Source organism: Ambystoma mexicanum, chromosome 11 (genome assembly GCF_040938575.1).
Source record: "Ambystoma mexicanum isolate Mex_15411 chromosome 11, UKY_AmexF1_1, whole genome shotgun sequence".
Lineage (NCBI taxonomy): Eukaryota > Metazoa > Chordata > Amphibia > Caudata > Ambystomatidae > Ambystoma > Ambystoma mexicanum.
In genome coordinates, this window is record NC_090934.1 from 403170671 (window position 1) to 403186911 (window position 16241).

The window sequence follows — 16241 nt, forward strand, 5'->3', positions numbered from 1 at the left end:
AACTGATAATAATATGACACTAAACATGCTTGTGGCTTTAGAATTGTGTATTTCTGGTAGCCACCATACCAGACATGGCTAATACATTAATCTGCCAACTGGCTGCTGATGTACACTATTATAAGAATTTGAACCAGAGGTGCAGATGATTAAAAAAAGCCTCCTCTGCCTGTTGGAACTGCACATGTGATCTTTGAACCTACCGTGTTTTCACTGCACAGCAGGTGCTGGGGATGTCAGGAGAAGGTTACTGCAGAGATACATGGGTGCGCTATTTTTTTTGGCATGGTGCACTTTGAAACAGTGTAATTAGCAGGCCTCAATGTTCGAAACAGGATTACCTGCATCCTTTCCTCAGTAAAAATCAAAAATGTTCACGCCACCCTTACCAGTCACACTATGTCACATGATGTTAGATGGTAAGCTTCCTATGTTGGAAGGCCCATTTTCTGCACGCACTCCCAGGGTCAGGGCTGCTTGCCCAGATTTTCTTAACAAAGGCGTGGAGTCTTCTGCACCCAGTAACCTGCACTGCTACCAGGCAAGATGCAAAGACATTCTCCAGGGCAACCTGCTGCACCGTTCCCCCTTCCTATCCTCCGGCTTTCATTGCAGTTTATCTTTTTTTAATTTGCACGGTTTCATAAATAATGGTTTTAGAATCTCCACAGTGGGCGTTGTTTTTTAATCTAGCTCGCTGCAGGGTCTCTAAAGGCCACGCCGTTGTTTAATCTCGCTGCTAAGGGGTCTCAGCTCTACTCTGCTTCGGGGCTTTGTTGTGGCGAAAATTCATCAAAATGCTCCACGCTGGATGGGGCTGTGGAGTGTGTACTGGGAATTGTGTGCCATGTCACCGCCGTCCCGGAGGCCCCGAGCGCGCGCTTACAGTGTATCCAACCACTGGCGTTTGATAATGAGTCCAGGCAAAGCTCTGAGGCCATCGAACACAGACAGAGAAACGCCGCCCTCAGAAGCTGCCGCTTACTTACCAATGGCCTTGTTGATGCCCGGGTGCTTGGAGAGAGTCATTAGGAGCCCATAGAACGTGAGTCTCTGGACACTGCCGAGGGCTTCCTTGATAAGAGCAGGAGGAGGTCGGCTGTGGAAAGAAGAGAGGGCAATCATTTCGAGGGAAGAAGGATGAAGGGATGCAGGAACGGGAGGGAGGGAGGGAAACACAATAGGGAAGAGAGAAGAAATGCAGGAATAAAGACTAGGAGGAGAGAAGGAATACAGGAATGAGCAAGACAGGGAGAAGAGAAGGAGTGAACACACAAGGGAGTGCGATGCCCTGTTTCATTATGGAGATGCTAGCCCAGTCCTGGTTGTAACGTTGCATTGTGGGGCTTATAGTCCCAGATATCCCTATTATAAATCCGGGAGTACAAGTCCCAGAATGCAAAGTTAAAACCAGTACTGGACCAACATCTCATATTGGAATGAGGCATGTCGGGAGAAGTAATGCACAGGCCACGAATTGCAAGACAGTGAGGAGAGAAGGAATGCACACACCAGCTAATGCAAGATAGGAGAGAAGAAGGGATGTAGGAATGAGAAGATGCAAGAGAGGGAGGAAACAAAGAAGACAGAGACCACTGGATGCAAGACACGAAGGAGAGATGGGATGCACACATCAAGGGATGCAAGGCCTGAAGAATGGAGGGTGGAAATGCAAGATAGGGAGGAGAGAGGGAATGCACAAACAGGGAGATGCAAGGCCTGAAGGATGGAGGGTGGGAATGCAAGACAGGGAGGGGAGAGGGAATGCACAAACAGGGCGATGCAAGGCCTGAAGAATGGAGGGTTGAAATGCAAGACAGGGAGGAGAGAGGGAATGCAAAAACAGGGAGATGCAAGGCCTGAAGGGTGGGGGGTGGGAATGCAAGACAGGGAGCAGAGAGGGAATGCGCAAACAGGGAGATGCAAGGCCTGGAGGATGGAGGGTGGAAATGCAAGACAGGGAGGAGAAAGGGAATGCACAAACCGGGAGATGCGAGACATGGGAATCAAGGGAATGCAGGAACCAGAGGTTGCAAGACTGCGAAGAAAGAAGAGAATGAAAGAGAAGAGCACACATGCTAGGGGATGTGGAACAGGGAATGCGCACATCAGACCATACAAGCCAGGTAGGAGAGAAGGAACGAATAACCATTAAGGAGAATAGGAGTGCACACACCAGATGGTGCAAGACATGGAAGGGATGAGGGATGCAGGCACCAGCAAGGCAAGGAGAAGGAATGAACAAATAGGGGAAGGCAAAGGGCCCCCCTCTTCCCAGAGGACAAGAAAGGAGACGAGAATGAATGTCTCAGGAAAAAGGTGCATGAAAGGGGCAGCAGAGAATAGACGCGGGTGCAAGAAAGGTACAAAGGAAGGAAGGAAGGAGTGCAAGACAGGGATGAGAGCAGGAAACAGGGGGAATGACACACCCAGAGAAGATCAGAAATGCTGGAAATGACAGCTCACACCAGCTACCCAAGTAGGGAACTATGAAAGTGGTGAATGATTCGGGGGTACAAGAAAAAAGGAAGGCACGAATGTTTGATCCAGGGATGCAAAAGAAAGAAGAGATGGAATGCCAAAACCAGAGAATGAAGACAAAGTGTAATAAGGCAGGGAATGGCGCCAGTGGGGCCCAAGAATAGAAGCTGGTAGACAATGCCTGCACTCGGGACACATATAAGGGAATACAGAATAAACGCCGGACTCCAGAGCACGAGGAAGGGAGAAATGACTGAACCAGGGGCACGAGAAGGGGAGGAGGAGGCAATGCCCGAAACATGGGGGTTTCCATCGTTGGTTTCCAGACATGCGCTCACCTGGAATTAAATGGCAGAAGTCGCGCTATATACGACCCTTCATATAACATTACTTAGGAAAACACCCAGCTTCCATTAGAACCCACTTTTAGGTGCCCGACAATCCTGCCAACACTGTCACCTGCTCCTGAAGTCTTGGATTGCAGAAGAGATGGGAGGCTCAATATTCCTGCCAGACTCGAGCAAACTCATTCCCCCAAGTCAGGGATCCTGCTGACACTTTAAGCCTTCCACTTTGGACCCTGATGGGAGGTTTGGAGGGGGTCCTGCCTTGGAGGGTAAAGGCCCTGCTGCTATTCTCTGGCCCAATGAGGTCACATTACATTCTCGTTCTGAAAACCTCACTGTTCGAAGTTACTTAGTTCAACTTGCAATGTAAACGCAGCGTCAAATAATTCTGATTAGGGGTGAGATGGGAACGTGCTACCCTGCAGTGGACTGGGAACCAAAAGAGACCCTGGAAATAATTGTCAAAGGGGCCCCATATTATACATTTTCAGCAAGCCCAAACCTTTTCCTACGGGAACATGTCACGGAAGTCTCTGATAAAAATCTGCAGTTTCCTTAAGGCCAGTCCACCCCTGGTGATACTCCTTTCTGTTTCACACAATGCAGAGAAGGGTTAGGAGACTGGCCTCTCCTGCCCCATCACACACAGTGCAGAGGGCAGACAGCCCAACAGAAGCTCCCCCGCAGCCGCTGATGAAGGCTGCTCCGTGGGCCCATCACCTCTGCTGGGGGCTGTTCAATGCGACGCTACCCTTTTGATACAGAAAACATTGCAGCTTTTCTCCCAATTTACGGTCTACCCCAATTCCTGAAAAACTCTATCTAGTGATTCCAGACTCCTCTGCCACACCAGGATCCTAGATCCATATTCAAGTCTGTTCCTCTTATTGCAAGTGGAAGAAGATGACCCGAGGAAGGGTAGGGTAAGAGGGATCACATGTACAAATATTGCAGGAAAACACTTTAAGGCACAACATGCCATGCCATCTGCAAGGGTTCTTTCTCTTTGAGGCACCTCCCGAGAGGACCGCAGTGTAGCACTGCGTTGACTCCAAGCGTTCACCTGTGCTTGTAGCGCTCACACAAGCTCTCCAAGCTGTGCAAGAAGAGAGGTGCCTCGACGCCCTCCTGTGTGCCAGTGTCACTGGGCCCTGGCCGCTGGCGCGACTGCCCAGACGAGGAGGTTGGCACAATCACTGTGTTGGGGTTTTTGCCGCTCAGCAGATCATGGTAGACGGCAGCTGCACTGTCAAGGAACTCTGCAAGGGAAAAAGGCAGGTGAGAAGTGTGGTGTGATGGGATCCACTGACAGAAAGTTCATTAAAATACAGGGCACACGTGCACAGAACAACCAAATCCACTGAGCACATACGTGTCCATACGCACGCATGCTATCTCTCTGCACAGCGGCAATCTTCTCAGCCGTTATGTGGATACATGTGAAGATAGACACTTCCTTCACTCGATGCATACTATCTGTGTAGTTGCATACACTACTCGCATCATTGCTTTACATAGTATCACAATGTCATATGAGCTGCACATAGGCCCATGTGCTCATCTCAAACATCTATCAATACATGCTTATGAAAAGCCCCAATCATTTGAGAGTGCGCTTAATCCCATCCACCCGGGTCTTCATAAATGATCTGCCTCTTCCTGGCCATTCCTGGCCACTTGAGACTGGCAAGAGACACCCGAGAACTCATGCTGAGGATAAGAGAGATCCCACCGTGCCTCTCCCTGTTTGAACTGGTATGTACCCTTCTACCCTTCTACCCAGGGGTCTGCAAGGTTCTGTTTTCCAGATGTTGTGCACTACAGCTCCCATGATCCCTCACCATCGACTATGCTGGCTACGGCGTATGGGATATGCACTCCAAGACACATTTGGAAAGCCAAAAGTTGCAGATTCTGGCCTGAGGCAACCCTTGTTTTTTCAGGCAGGGGAACTGAAGTAGAGTGTTTACTCCTTAGCAGGCAGGACTCAGGCCACCCCATTTCAGCTGAGGGACTAGGCCCGGGAAGTGGGAGAACGCTCTGCTGCCTGTTCCCCTACAACCTGAGATGAAATAGCCCAACGGTCAATTGGACAAGCATGCTGACTTATCAACATAGACCAGAAGCTTCCACCGAAACCCCATCTTAAAGGTGGACAGGTGGTGCTCTACAAAATAAATAATTAAATGTTTTCACAGAGCACAGCTGTGCTAACCATCTCTAGCACCTACCTGATCAGTATCTTTTCTTGACAGGACCAATTCCATTTTTCATTAGCTAAGGTGTAACCCTTGTGGTCGTACCTTGCGCATGAAGTCAGTGGCTGCGGTACTAAGATCTGGACACATAGAATTCAGCTGAACCTCAAGAAGACTGTTGCCTTCCGATACACTGTTTGTGTGCCTCAGAAATGGTAAGTACAAGTGCTGGGCAACACTCTCCTACTTAGAGGGGGCTGTAGGGAGGAGGGGGGGCAAGGGTGTGGGCCCAGGTTAGGTCCCATAACCCCAATGTTTAATTTGTGGGGGTGTTTGCCAGGGCTCAGACCTGGCACTTATTTCTGAGTCCTGGTACTTATTGTCTTAGACTCAGATTGATAATGATGTGGTGCTTTGGCACGTTATTATTTGAACTGCCAGTCACATAATAAACACCTATAGAATCAGAGCAAAATTCATCCATGATTGTGTTTAAAGACACAATTAAACAAGTGTCTCATGTCAAGACACAACCAGTATGTTATTTTTTGTGCATGTTGATTGGTATTTATAGATCACACATTGGTCGTAGTGAGTACATAGTGAGTACATCCGTCAACCACATTAAGGTGGGAGTTACGGCTTTACCCCCATATATGTTGACAGCATGGGGAGCAGCCAGGGATGGTGGCAACAGTGGGCAGAAATCTGCCCATCCTGATGCGTTGTGGGCGTGTTAGAAAATATTTGAGCCCCAGCACTTATTTATTTACAAATGAAGTACTATGCAATACAGTATCTCTTCATAGAACCCAAACCCGAACATTTGCATATAAGCAAAGAGCATAAGAGCATGGGAGCATAAGAATGCCCATGATTTCAAATTTGAAACATGTCTTATAGTGATTGAACAAGAAGCCCTTTTGCACAATTAATGGAAGTTGGACTCTGCTCTTTTCAGTAGTCCCAATACTCACCCTAACAAAAAAATACAAATTGCGAGACATATATATCAATTTGGACAGCTGCTATACAGTATGTGAGGCTTTGGCTGTTTCTGCATTAGCAGTCGGGTGGGGTGGAGTCAGCCAATGAGATGGCTCGGAACGCTGGCTTGAACCGCTGGTACAAGCCTGCATTCCAAGCCGCCTGATGGCTGGCTCCCCCCGCTGTCATCTTCCCCCCACCCTGCTTCACATTTTCTTTTTTTTATCATCCAACCCCATACTTACCTTATTTTGCTTATTTCAGCAGCAGCATTGCCATCGCCGCATCCGCCCCATCACTTCACCTCCCGCAGGCCACCATGGAAAGGGAAGAGGGGCTCCGTACTGAGCCTCGCCTTCCCTTTCCATGGTGGCCATCTTGGAAAATGATTTTCTTTCCTACAGCGGGACGCTGTGCGCGCCCCGTTGTATGAAGCAAAATCCTTTTTTTTTTTTGCACCCCGGGTTACCGCTTTGGTAACCCGGTGTGCTAATGGCCTTCATCCCTTGTTCCAAGTGCTGGAACAGGGGAAAATGGCCCAAAGTCCTCGTTATCTACCCTTGCTTCTGTCGGGCCGATAACTTGGGCTGGCGGGCCGTTAGCCCCCGTTCCAGCTCCTGGAACAGGGAATGAACGCCACCTTCATTCTCCCGCGTGAAAGGGCCCCATATTACACATTTTGAGTAAGCCCAACCCCTTTCGCATAAGAACATTTCGAAATAAAATAAGTAACCACACAAAAGAGACCTGTTAGGTGGGACCCTCCTGTGTGTGTGTTGCCCCTTTAAGGGGGATGTGTTTTCCTCACGTGTATGGCCCCTTTAAGATGGGCCATGACTGTGTCATGGCCCAAGCTAATAAAAGGAGCCCCTGCAGGCACGTGAGACAGAGCGGCTGCAGACTCCCAAAGAGGAACGACTGAGTCCGTGTCTCATTATCCATGAAGGCCCCAGGCCTACACGTGGAGGCACAGGCCTGCACGCCTAGACACTGAGGGACCCGCATGCCAGGATGGCAGCCGAGGTCCACTCAGTCAGAGGCCTGGCAGGCTGTGACCCCACGCCAGGGTGCCGAGGCCCATGGCACCCGGGGCCATGCCGGATGCCCAGGGCAGGCCCCCACACGTAGTGGGACTGCACGGCGCTAGCAGAGATAGCGCCCAGGGGCGCCTGCCGGATGACCATGGCCGGCGACCCCCAACAATGGCGACGAGGACCATGAGCCCGCGTTGCCCCCCTGCTGCTAGGAAGTGGTGGGGGGGAGAAGAGTTTCCAGCCCCACCGCGGTCTTGCGTGGCCTGCGCCTCACCGTCGTGGCATTGGGCGGTGTAGGCCCGGGCTGCCCCGCGGTGAGACACACACCCGCCGGCGTTCCGCCGCAAAGAAGATGAAGGTGAGATGAGCCATGGCGTGCTTCGCCCCGGCCGCGGCCCTCAGTTGCGGGGGTGCTCCTGTGGCCAGGATCGAGGCATGGTGGCACCCCGGTCTCCTGCGACGTTCGTTTGTGCAGGGGGAGGGGATAAATATCACCCGTTGGGGTGGGACATGTTGTGAACTATCCCCGGCAGCATCTGCCGTGAGAAGGTGGAGGCCGTGATGGCCCGCCCCATGAAGAGGAGAAGGAGCGGCGTCTGCCGCGAAGAAGGAGGCCGTCCTGGCCCCGCCCCGATAAGGTGGGTCCTCCCCGACCGCGGCCTCCTGCTTGGAGGGTGCTTGTGCGGCCGGGGGAGGATCCAGCCTGCGGCGTTCGCTGTGCGCTGTGCTGTGGGGGTGCCAGCCCAAAAGGAAAAAGAAAACTGGCGCCCCTCTTCGGGGTGTGGGGATTGGTTGAGCCCAATAAGGATTCTGGGCTGACAGGCGGACGGTGAGTCTTCACGGCACCTGTGGTGCAGGGCCGCCGTGTCACGCCGGCACCCGGCGTCTTTTAGACCTGGCGGCAGTGGAGGCTGCTCCGAGTGGGAGAGACCGCGTGCGTTCTCCCTTCCCCACGCGGGTCGTCACCGCGGGGGAGGGAGGAATGCTGCCCTTCCCCCAGGAAGAACGAAGTGCCCGGCAGTCAGCACTGCACCGAGGCACCCATGTGGCGTGTTCGCCACGAAGATGGAGGAGAGCAGTGTTGCCCCGCCTCCAGGCGAGAGGCAAAGAGAAAAGGTGATGGCTGTTGCCGTGGATCCTCCCCGGCCGCGGCCCTTTGTGAGAAGGGTGCTCGTGCGGCCGGGGGAGGATCCAGCCCTTGTCCCGTCCGGCAGCGCTGTGCCACAACAAAAGAAAACACCTCCCGCAGACGACTGCGCAATCATCTTCCTGCTGCACACAGTGAAATCTGGGCTCGGAATGCGAGGCAGTCGCAAGACCACGGAAGCAGAAATCTGCTCACCTACACATCGCTGCTGAGGGCCGCATGCGAAGCTCTAATGGCAACAGGGATGATTGCAGTGAGTGTGGCAGTACGTCCATCATGGGAGAGAGCGACTCGTCCATCTGCTGTGCTGGCGGGAAAACCGCGCACAAATCCCTGACCTGGGTGGTGTCGGGCCCGGTGCCATCATCTGGAGGAAAGGGGCTGCACCACCTGCATGGAACCTCCCGCCAAGCGGTAGCAGCACCAGCTCTTGACAAGAATGGAGGTGGCTGGCGTGCAATGCGGTGACGGAGCCAAGGGTTTGGCCAGTGTAACGTCTCTGGAAAAGGTGGGTGGGGAGTTTCAGGGGTGACATCAAAAGAGTGACTCTGACCGGGACCAAAGAAAAGTGAGGCTCCTGGGCAGGACTCTGGGCTGGACAGTAGGGTGAGACTAGAGGCAGCTTCACTACCTGGTGCCCCACATCGACACAGAGTCATGCATCCCTCCTGCGTTCCCCGAGCCTGTGTGGCAGAGCGGAAGGAGCACTGCCACTCCTACTGAAACGTCGTCCATGGTAGCTTAGAGAGGGTAATGAGCCAGATCATCAGCGCCGAGAAGTCGGACCCTAAGCACTGAAGGCAGCCACATGTCACCAAAACAGACTATTCCGACAGCGCCATAAAGTGGATCTGCCACCCTGTGCTCCTAAGGGTTCCAGGCCAGGAGCATCTAAGCATCTGGCGCTCTGTGTACTGTACATCTTGCCAGCATGATCAAGCTTGGAAAGCTGCGCGCGCAGGACGCAACGGGGTGGGGATCCGCAGCACCGGGGAACAGGCGCTCGGCGCTGCCGGATGGCCCGAGAGGCGAGACCCCACTGTGCACCTCAGACGCCAATCCATTCTGCCATGGCCAGTTGCACAAGAACCAGTGCATTGTGCCAGCGTCGACGAGGATGGCTAACAAGAACAGAGATAAATGCTTTCCTGCCCAGCACCATTAGGAAAACGGGACACCCCGCGGCATAAATCAACCTGTCCGCAGTGAAGGGGGCCTCAACACCTCGTGAGCCCATATCACCCGCATCATCAGGCCGAGGATCATGCACGTCTAGTGCATGCGAGGACCCTCTTGCAATGGACAGGAGGCACCTCACACTGCCGCGGAGTCTTGGGACAGCCTCCCATTGCCATGGAGAGAACCAGGCAGCCGATGGCCCATCACTCTGATACCAGCGTCATCCAGGTGGCCCCACTGGTGTCCCTGACTCCCTACTACTGCAACGACCCTGCCTGCTCATAGGTGGCCTCGACACCGGAGAAGGTTCCTGGACTGCTGACACTGGTGTCGGTCAACATGCCTGGCTGTCGTACGATCAAGCCAATGTGGGTATGGGGGAGGGACCACCTGCCCCCCTGAGCTCTGAGACACCTTGGGTCTGCCCAGAACAACACCCGGAGACGGGGCAGCGGGCAGGATATGGGTTGCAGCTCATCGTGAGTGCTTGTGCGCCCTCATGTGCCCCGGAAGGAAAGGAAGAAAGAAACACTCTTAACTGGGGGGGAGTATCATGAGGAAAAGGGGTGAGGGGTATCCATTCACCTTGGGCCCTACCGACCACACCTGCCTTGTTGACAACATCAGGAGCAGTCTGGAGGCGACCTGCATCTCGCTACTCTGCTGTGAACATCAAGTGACTGTGCCGATGTGGCCCCTGGTACCCGCCATGTGCGGCTTTGCCGGCTGCGACCTATACCATCAGTGGACCTGAACTCGGGAAGGGACTCCTGGACGGACGCTGATGGGAAAGGGACTGGTCTCCTGCTGCCCCGCAATTGTTTAAAGAGGACTCAGTAATCCTGTGTTTTAATGCTGTGGACCTGCATAGTAACCACATGCTTTAAGTGGTCTCAGTAAAGAACAACACAGTGAGGCTGTGATCCCACAGTCGCGAGGGGTGCATGTAATACCAGCCGCCAACCACGGCGTTTGTTTACAGGTTACGGTCCAGAGCCCCAGGTGAATAAAGGGTTGTGCAAACTGTGGTAGAGTGGCCGGTGTTCCTCTGGCAGCCCACCTGCCACGACTATCACCTGCTGAGTGTATTTTGAAATGGGCTAACATGGGTTGAGTTTGTAACTAGTAGGGGTTAGGTCTGTAATTGTCGGAGTAAGCAAAGTATGTGGCGGTGGCATATCTTATTATTTGCCCACCCCACCAGTTCAAAAACCGACAAGAATGTTATTATTTTGTAACAGGTGGGAAGCCTGTATGTTTCGATATTGTTTGTTTTGTTTGTTATGAAAAAGGAGGAGTGTTAGGTGGGACCCTCCTGTGTGTGTGTTGCCCCTTTAAGGGGGATGTGTTTTCCTCACGTGTATGGCCCCTTTAAGATGGGCCATGACTGTGTCATGGCCCAAGCTAATAAAAGGAGCCCCTGCAGGCACGTGAGACAGAGCGGCTGCAGACTCCCAAAGAGGAACGACTGAGTCCGTGTCTCATTATCCATGTAGGCCCCAGGCCTACACGTGGAGGCACAGGCCTGCACGCCTAGACACTGAGGGACCCGCATGCCAGGATGGCAGCCGAGGTCCACTCAGTCAGAGGCCTGGCAGGCTGTGACCCCACGCCAGGGTGCCGAGGCCCATGGCACCCGGGGCCATGCCGGATGCCCAGGGCAGGCCCCCACCCCCACACCTAGTGGGACTGCACGGCGCTAGCAGAGATAGCGCCCAGGGGCACCTGCCGGATGACCATGGCCGGCGACCCCCAACAAGACCCATGAGGCAGGGTCCCGCGGGAAATCTCCTGAGTTCCCTGTAGGACAGTCAAGGAACACCATCATTTGGCTACAGCACAAAAAGCATTGGCCAAGTCTTGCCTTGGTCTAAAGCTTGGGGCAGTTAAGGCGAGGTCGCGTGAAAGAAGCGGCATCATTGCAGACGCATCCGTAGATCAGCAGGGGCCCTTTCCTGCGCCATGGAGGCGCTTCATCCAGCCCTCGTAACCCCACCTCCCGCCACCAGCCCCGGCCTCCTCTGGCAGCCTCGGTGGATAGCATAAGGTCGAGCAGATGGAGTCGCAGGGCTTAAGACCAGTAATCGCATAAGTCACCCTTTCCCGATATCCCTGAAGTTTGCTCAGAAGATTTTCACAGAGATTCAAGGAACTCGAGACACAAGGTCATTAAGAGGCCAACCGCAGAAACCCTATGCAACTACAAAGTCTTTATTGCTTTGCGGGTCTCATAGAATAACACATACATATCAAACTAAACAATAAAATCAATCAATCACTTTTTTATCATTGCAATATCAAAGTTATTTTTTAAAGTCGGCAACGTTTGACAACAATCCTAAAGCATCATCCGTAGTTCGTGCACCGTATTGCACACAACTCGGTTTTACGTGTGTTTCCCCATAAACAGACCAGCTCGGGCACACAAGCAGAACCATGAGATGCTCTGTGCAGCTATGCGAGTCTGCCATTCCATGGAATGTCGGACTCGCACACACCGGAAAGACTTCCGGTCGGGAATGAGCTGAACAGTTAGCACTATATACACTTACAAGCCCCGTGCCTCCGGTATTTAGCAGATAAGGGTAAGCCACGCATATGTAACCATCTCTTTCAGGGCTCAAGTCGAGGGTACACGCGGGTGAACGGAGTCCCACCACTATTTCCAGAGGCACCTTGATATGCTCATTGCTGGTGACACCACATTCAATTGGTACTTGAGTGAGTCCCCACGCTGTTTTTTGTTCGGACCTGGCCCCTGAATCACTTTGTTTCCAGTATGGTTGGCCCCTCACTTGAGGATGGCTTTTAGAAATATAACAACGAACTCTCTAACAATGTCTTAAACAAAAGAATTTTAGCTATATTTAATTATTCGGAGCAAGTAAAAACAGTTATATGCTGATTGCTAGATAGAAAATGTGTGAACCTCTCTTACACAACAAAGTCACCAATACAGTCATATGATCGGGGATCATACGTGTACTATGCAATGTTAATGAAAAAGACAAAGAACAATGCTTTTCTCAATATCTACTCTAATAAGGGGGGGGGGACAAAATGCTTCAGTCAACTTGCGGATTCTAGAGGCCTTGAAAAGGGATAATAAACAGCACTGCAGCCTCCATCACGAGTTAGGCGGTAACTGTAAAAACTGGTGTTAATGGAAATACTACTTGTTTTTCTGATCCACCTACTTATATGTTTGAAACATATTAGGAGGTAATACCGCAATCACTTGCATGAAGGTATTTCCTGCAGAAAAACTGCAGAATTACCACTAGTTGTAATTTCTTCAATCCCCAATGGGGTCCTGTTGGACTTCTGAATGAGGAATAAATCAAACATATCATTTGGCAGATTCAACACCGTTACCAATGGCAGTAACAGCAAATCCGTTTACCAGTATTAGCATTGCCAGCTTTCCTCTCCTTCCCCCAGAAGCTGTCTCTAGAGCTGTGGTTCTCTCTAGGCTGGACAACTGCAAAAGCCTCTTTCGAAATCTACCTGCTTCTACTCTCCGCCCTCTGCACCTAATCCAGAACAGGACTGCAAGACTTATCCTTGCCCTCAAGCCCAGGGATCGTATCTCTACAGCCCTGAAATCTCTTCATTGGCTCCCAGTGGCTGCAGGGATTAAATTCAAGACCCTTTGCATTGTCCAGAAGGCTTTCTGGGGCCTGGGTCCACAATACCTTCAACTCTCCCTCCATGAATACCTTCCTACTCGAGCTCTTCGCTTCTCCACTTCCAACTCCCTCAGGGTCAGTCCCTTCTCCAAGAAATGAGTTGGGGGTAGATCTCTTTCCTCGACTGGGGCCTCCCTCTGGAACAGTCTCCCTGCCTCTCTGGAACTTGAGGAGAACCATCTTCAGTTCCAGAAGCAGCTCAAGACCTTCCTCTTTGCTTCTGCCTTCACTCTTCCTCTCCCCTGCTGATCTGTCTGCCTCGGCACCTGGTTACCCTTTGATTTTCAGGCCCAGGTCACTGCCCACCCAGCCACACACCCGTACTGCCTCCTGGCAACCCTTGCACTTGGGTCTGTATTTATAACCCCACAGTCCCCTTATCTGCACTTACCAGACACCCCTTGTCTATGCTTTAACCTTGCCAACTTGCTGGCTGCACTGCCAGTTGTTGTTTTATCCCTGATCAGCACTTTCCACTCACCTCTCCCCCGTGCACTTTCCCCCTTACCTATCCCCTGCACTTTTGCATTCTCAATGTCACTGGGCCTCGTAAGAGCGTATCATATTATATCATACCAGATGCAATCATCAATGGATATACATGTTCATACATCCAAATAGTTTTTCTCATTAGTACCTTGGGCGGTGGGGGTGCGCTAGACAATCAGTGTTCTATGAATGCAGGCTTTATTCACTGGTATAAACCCCCATTCCGAGTATCCGGACAGCTGTGCACCCCTGCCTCTCTGTGCTGCTCCAGCCTTTCTGCCTCCCTCATCCGTACAGCTCCATTAACACCTGGGAATGCTAGATGCAGGGCCAGTGCAAGCACTAGGCAAACTAAGCCACTGCCTAGCATGCTGATCAGCAAAGGGCGCCAGATCGCAGGTTTTTCCTTCTGCTTTAATGAAGTACAAAAAAGACGTAAACCAATTGGAGTTAAAGTAGCTGCATAATGTCCTCCTGCAATTAGGGGTGCCCTGCTGCAAATCACAGTGCTCCCATTTCTAGAACGTCCAACATGTAAATGGTAGCAGGCCTATTACCTATTGACACATGTTTGAGCAGCACAGTATATGGTCTAGCTCAAATAAAAGTACAGAGGCCTAGCAGGAATAAATATTGAGACAACAACAGGGTGAACGTAAGGGTCTCATGCAAGTTCAGCAACAAGGATTTAAAGGGTCTTATCCACATAGTCTCAGAATAGGTCAAAGTGTACTGTGCTTGCATCGCATTTACTCTGAAAAAATGCTATTGGCATGAACAACCGGATACATATAACTTTATGCAATGCTGGAAGGGCTCATTCTGAGTACTAACCCAAGTCACCTGGTCTTTCCACCTCATACTAGTAAGTCTGGTAATGAGCTACTGACGAGACAGAGTGTAGAAAGCATACAGGTTTACACAGTGCACCCCGTGTAACTACCCCACTCCCCAGCCAGCAGACGACCACGAGCAAAAGCTGCTGATTGGGTCAGAAGATCATATGAAAAAGGAGCTCTCCACATGCATGGAAGCTAGCAGGCTTCATAGATCTAGAGCTCATGCTGTACCTGTTATTTTGAAGTTGACCTTGCACTGTCCCTGCCTATGCTGTATTGTCTGTTGGGGGAGCTAGCTCTGGCTCTGACCATGCTGCACCAGTACTAGTTTGAGAGGAAACCCTGCACTGGCCTTGCACATACTTTTCTCATACCAGTGTGCGAGGGAAGCTTGCACTGTGTCTGCCTGTGCCATACATGTACCAATTTGAGTGACGTGTGCACAGGCCCTTGGAATCCATTGCTCTGCCAATTCTGTAATTGTGCATATTTGTGAGGGAGACATACAATGTCCTGGCATGATGCTGTGTCAGTACCTGCTTGAGCAGAGCTTGCCGTGGGCCTGCCCATGTTGTACCTGTTAGTGAGGGAGGCTTGCAGTGACCTGTCTCAAACTGTACCTGTTTGTGAGGGAAGCTTGCCTGACCCGACCTAGCTGTAAATGTGCCCATTGGCTAGGAAAACATGTAATAGAATTGCCCATGCTATACTTATACCCACTTGTGAGGGAAAGATGCACTGGCCTGTTCACGCTGTATGAAAACCTGGTTGTTCTGGTCTTGTCTATGCTCTGCTGATACCGTTTCAGTTTGTGAGGGAACCCTGTGCTGGTCCTATGCATGTAGTAACTATACACGCTGTATCTGCGAGGAAAGGAAAGCTTGCACTGTTGGAAACTTTGCAGGACCGCTACCTAGACAGGCGTATGGGGACATGTGAGGAAATGTCTACGTGCTGCTTCCCATGCTATACCTATTTGGTGTGTGATAGTAGCTTGCAGTGCTGCTGACCATTATGTTATTTGTCCAGTGTGTAATGGAAGCTTTTAGTGTACCCATACGGTACCTTTCCAGTTTGTTAGGGATGGTTCTGCTGCATGTGTTGTCTTTCTGTGTGTGAATTAAAGTTAGCACTATTTGGGCCAGTACTGTACCTATTTAGTGAGTTAAGGAAACAGTGTGGCACAAATTCAACATTGGACGAGCAAAATAGCTGGAAAATCCAAGATGCACACCGCACTAATGCCCATATTTAGAAAACATGGTGGAAGCAAAATTTTCACCTCCTCTCCACACTATCTCATGACGGCCAGAGCAGGAGGTAGAGTCGCTGTCCCATTTTCGTATCTGGCCCTATTATCAGCCCATTGGTGGTCATCAGCCTGCTTAAAGTAGGTTCACCAGGTGGATTCCCTGAAACACCAAATTATGCTTTGGTTAGTGCACCATGTGCTTGGGCATGGCGGGGGCTGCCTCAATCCTGTTCTCATCTTCATCGCTGAGATGCCAAAGGGATTTCCTCCACTCGCCTTTGACGGTAGTCAAGCAAATGGTATTTCTTTTCCATTCCTGATATCTGGAAAGGGGATGTGAGGGGGGCTACTGCCACCCAGAGCTAGCTGTAGTGGTAGAAAAGCTACTGAGAGTCATTAGAACCCTCTCAGTTTCAGTGACTCAAACAGCAGTTTCTGCCACTCTTTTCAGTCAGACCCTCCAGGATATTGCAGCATGAAATGTAATATTTTGCAGCATAAAAAAGCACATTTTGCAGCACAGAACTGTATTTATTGCTGCATTTTTGCAGCACATTTTTATTGACTGGAGGGTGCAAGATGTGCAGGTTGAAAGAAAG

General features: G+C 51.2%; 1 protein-coding gene across 3 annotated transcripts in view; it reads right to left on the reverse strand.

Moving 5' to 3' along the window:
• Nucleotides 1-16241, reverse strand: part of CSTPP1 (centriolar satellite-associated tubulin polyglutamylase complex regulator 1) — a 1657587-nt gene that overhangs the window by 84186 nt on the left and 1557160 nt on the right. For all 3 annotated transcript variants that reach the window (XM_069623190.1, XM_069623189.1, XM_069623188.1), the window contains 2 exons: nucleotides 3892-4087; nucleotides 990-1099 (listed from right to left, as the gene is read on the reverse strand). In XM_069623190.1, the coding sequence (XP_069479291.1) occupies nucleotides 990-1099; nucleotides 3892-4087 (306 nt within the window). The remainder of the gene's footprint in view (nucleotides 1-989; nucleotides 1100-3891; nucleotides 4088-16241) is intronic.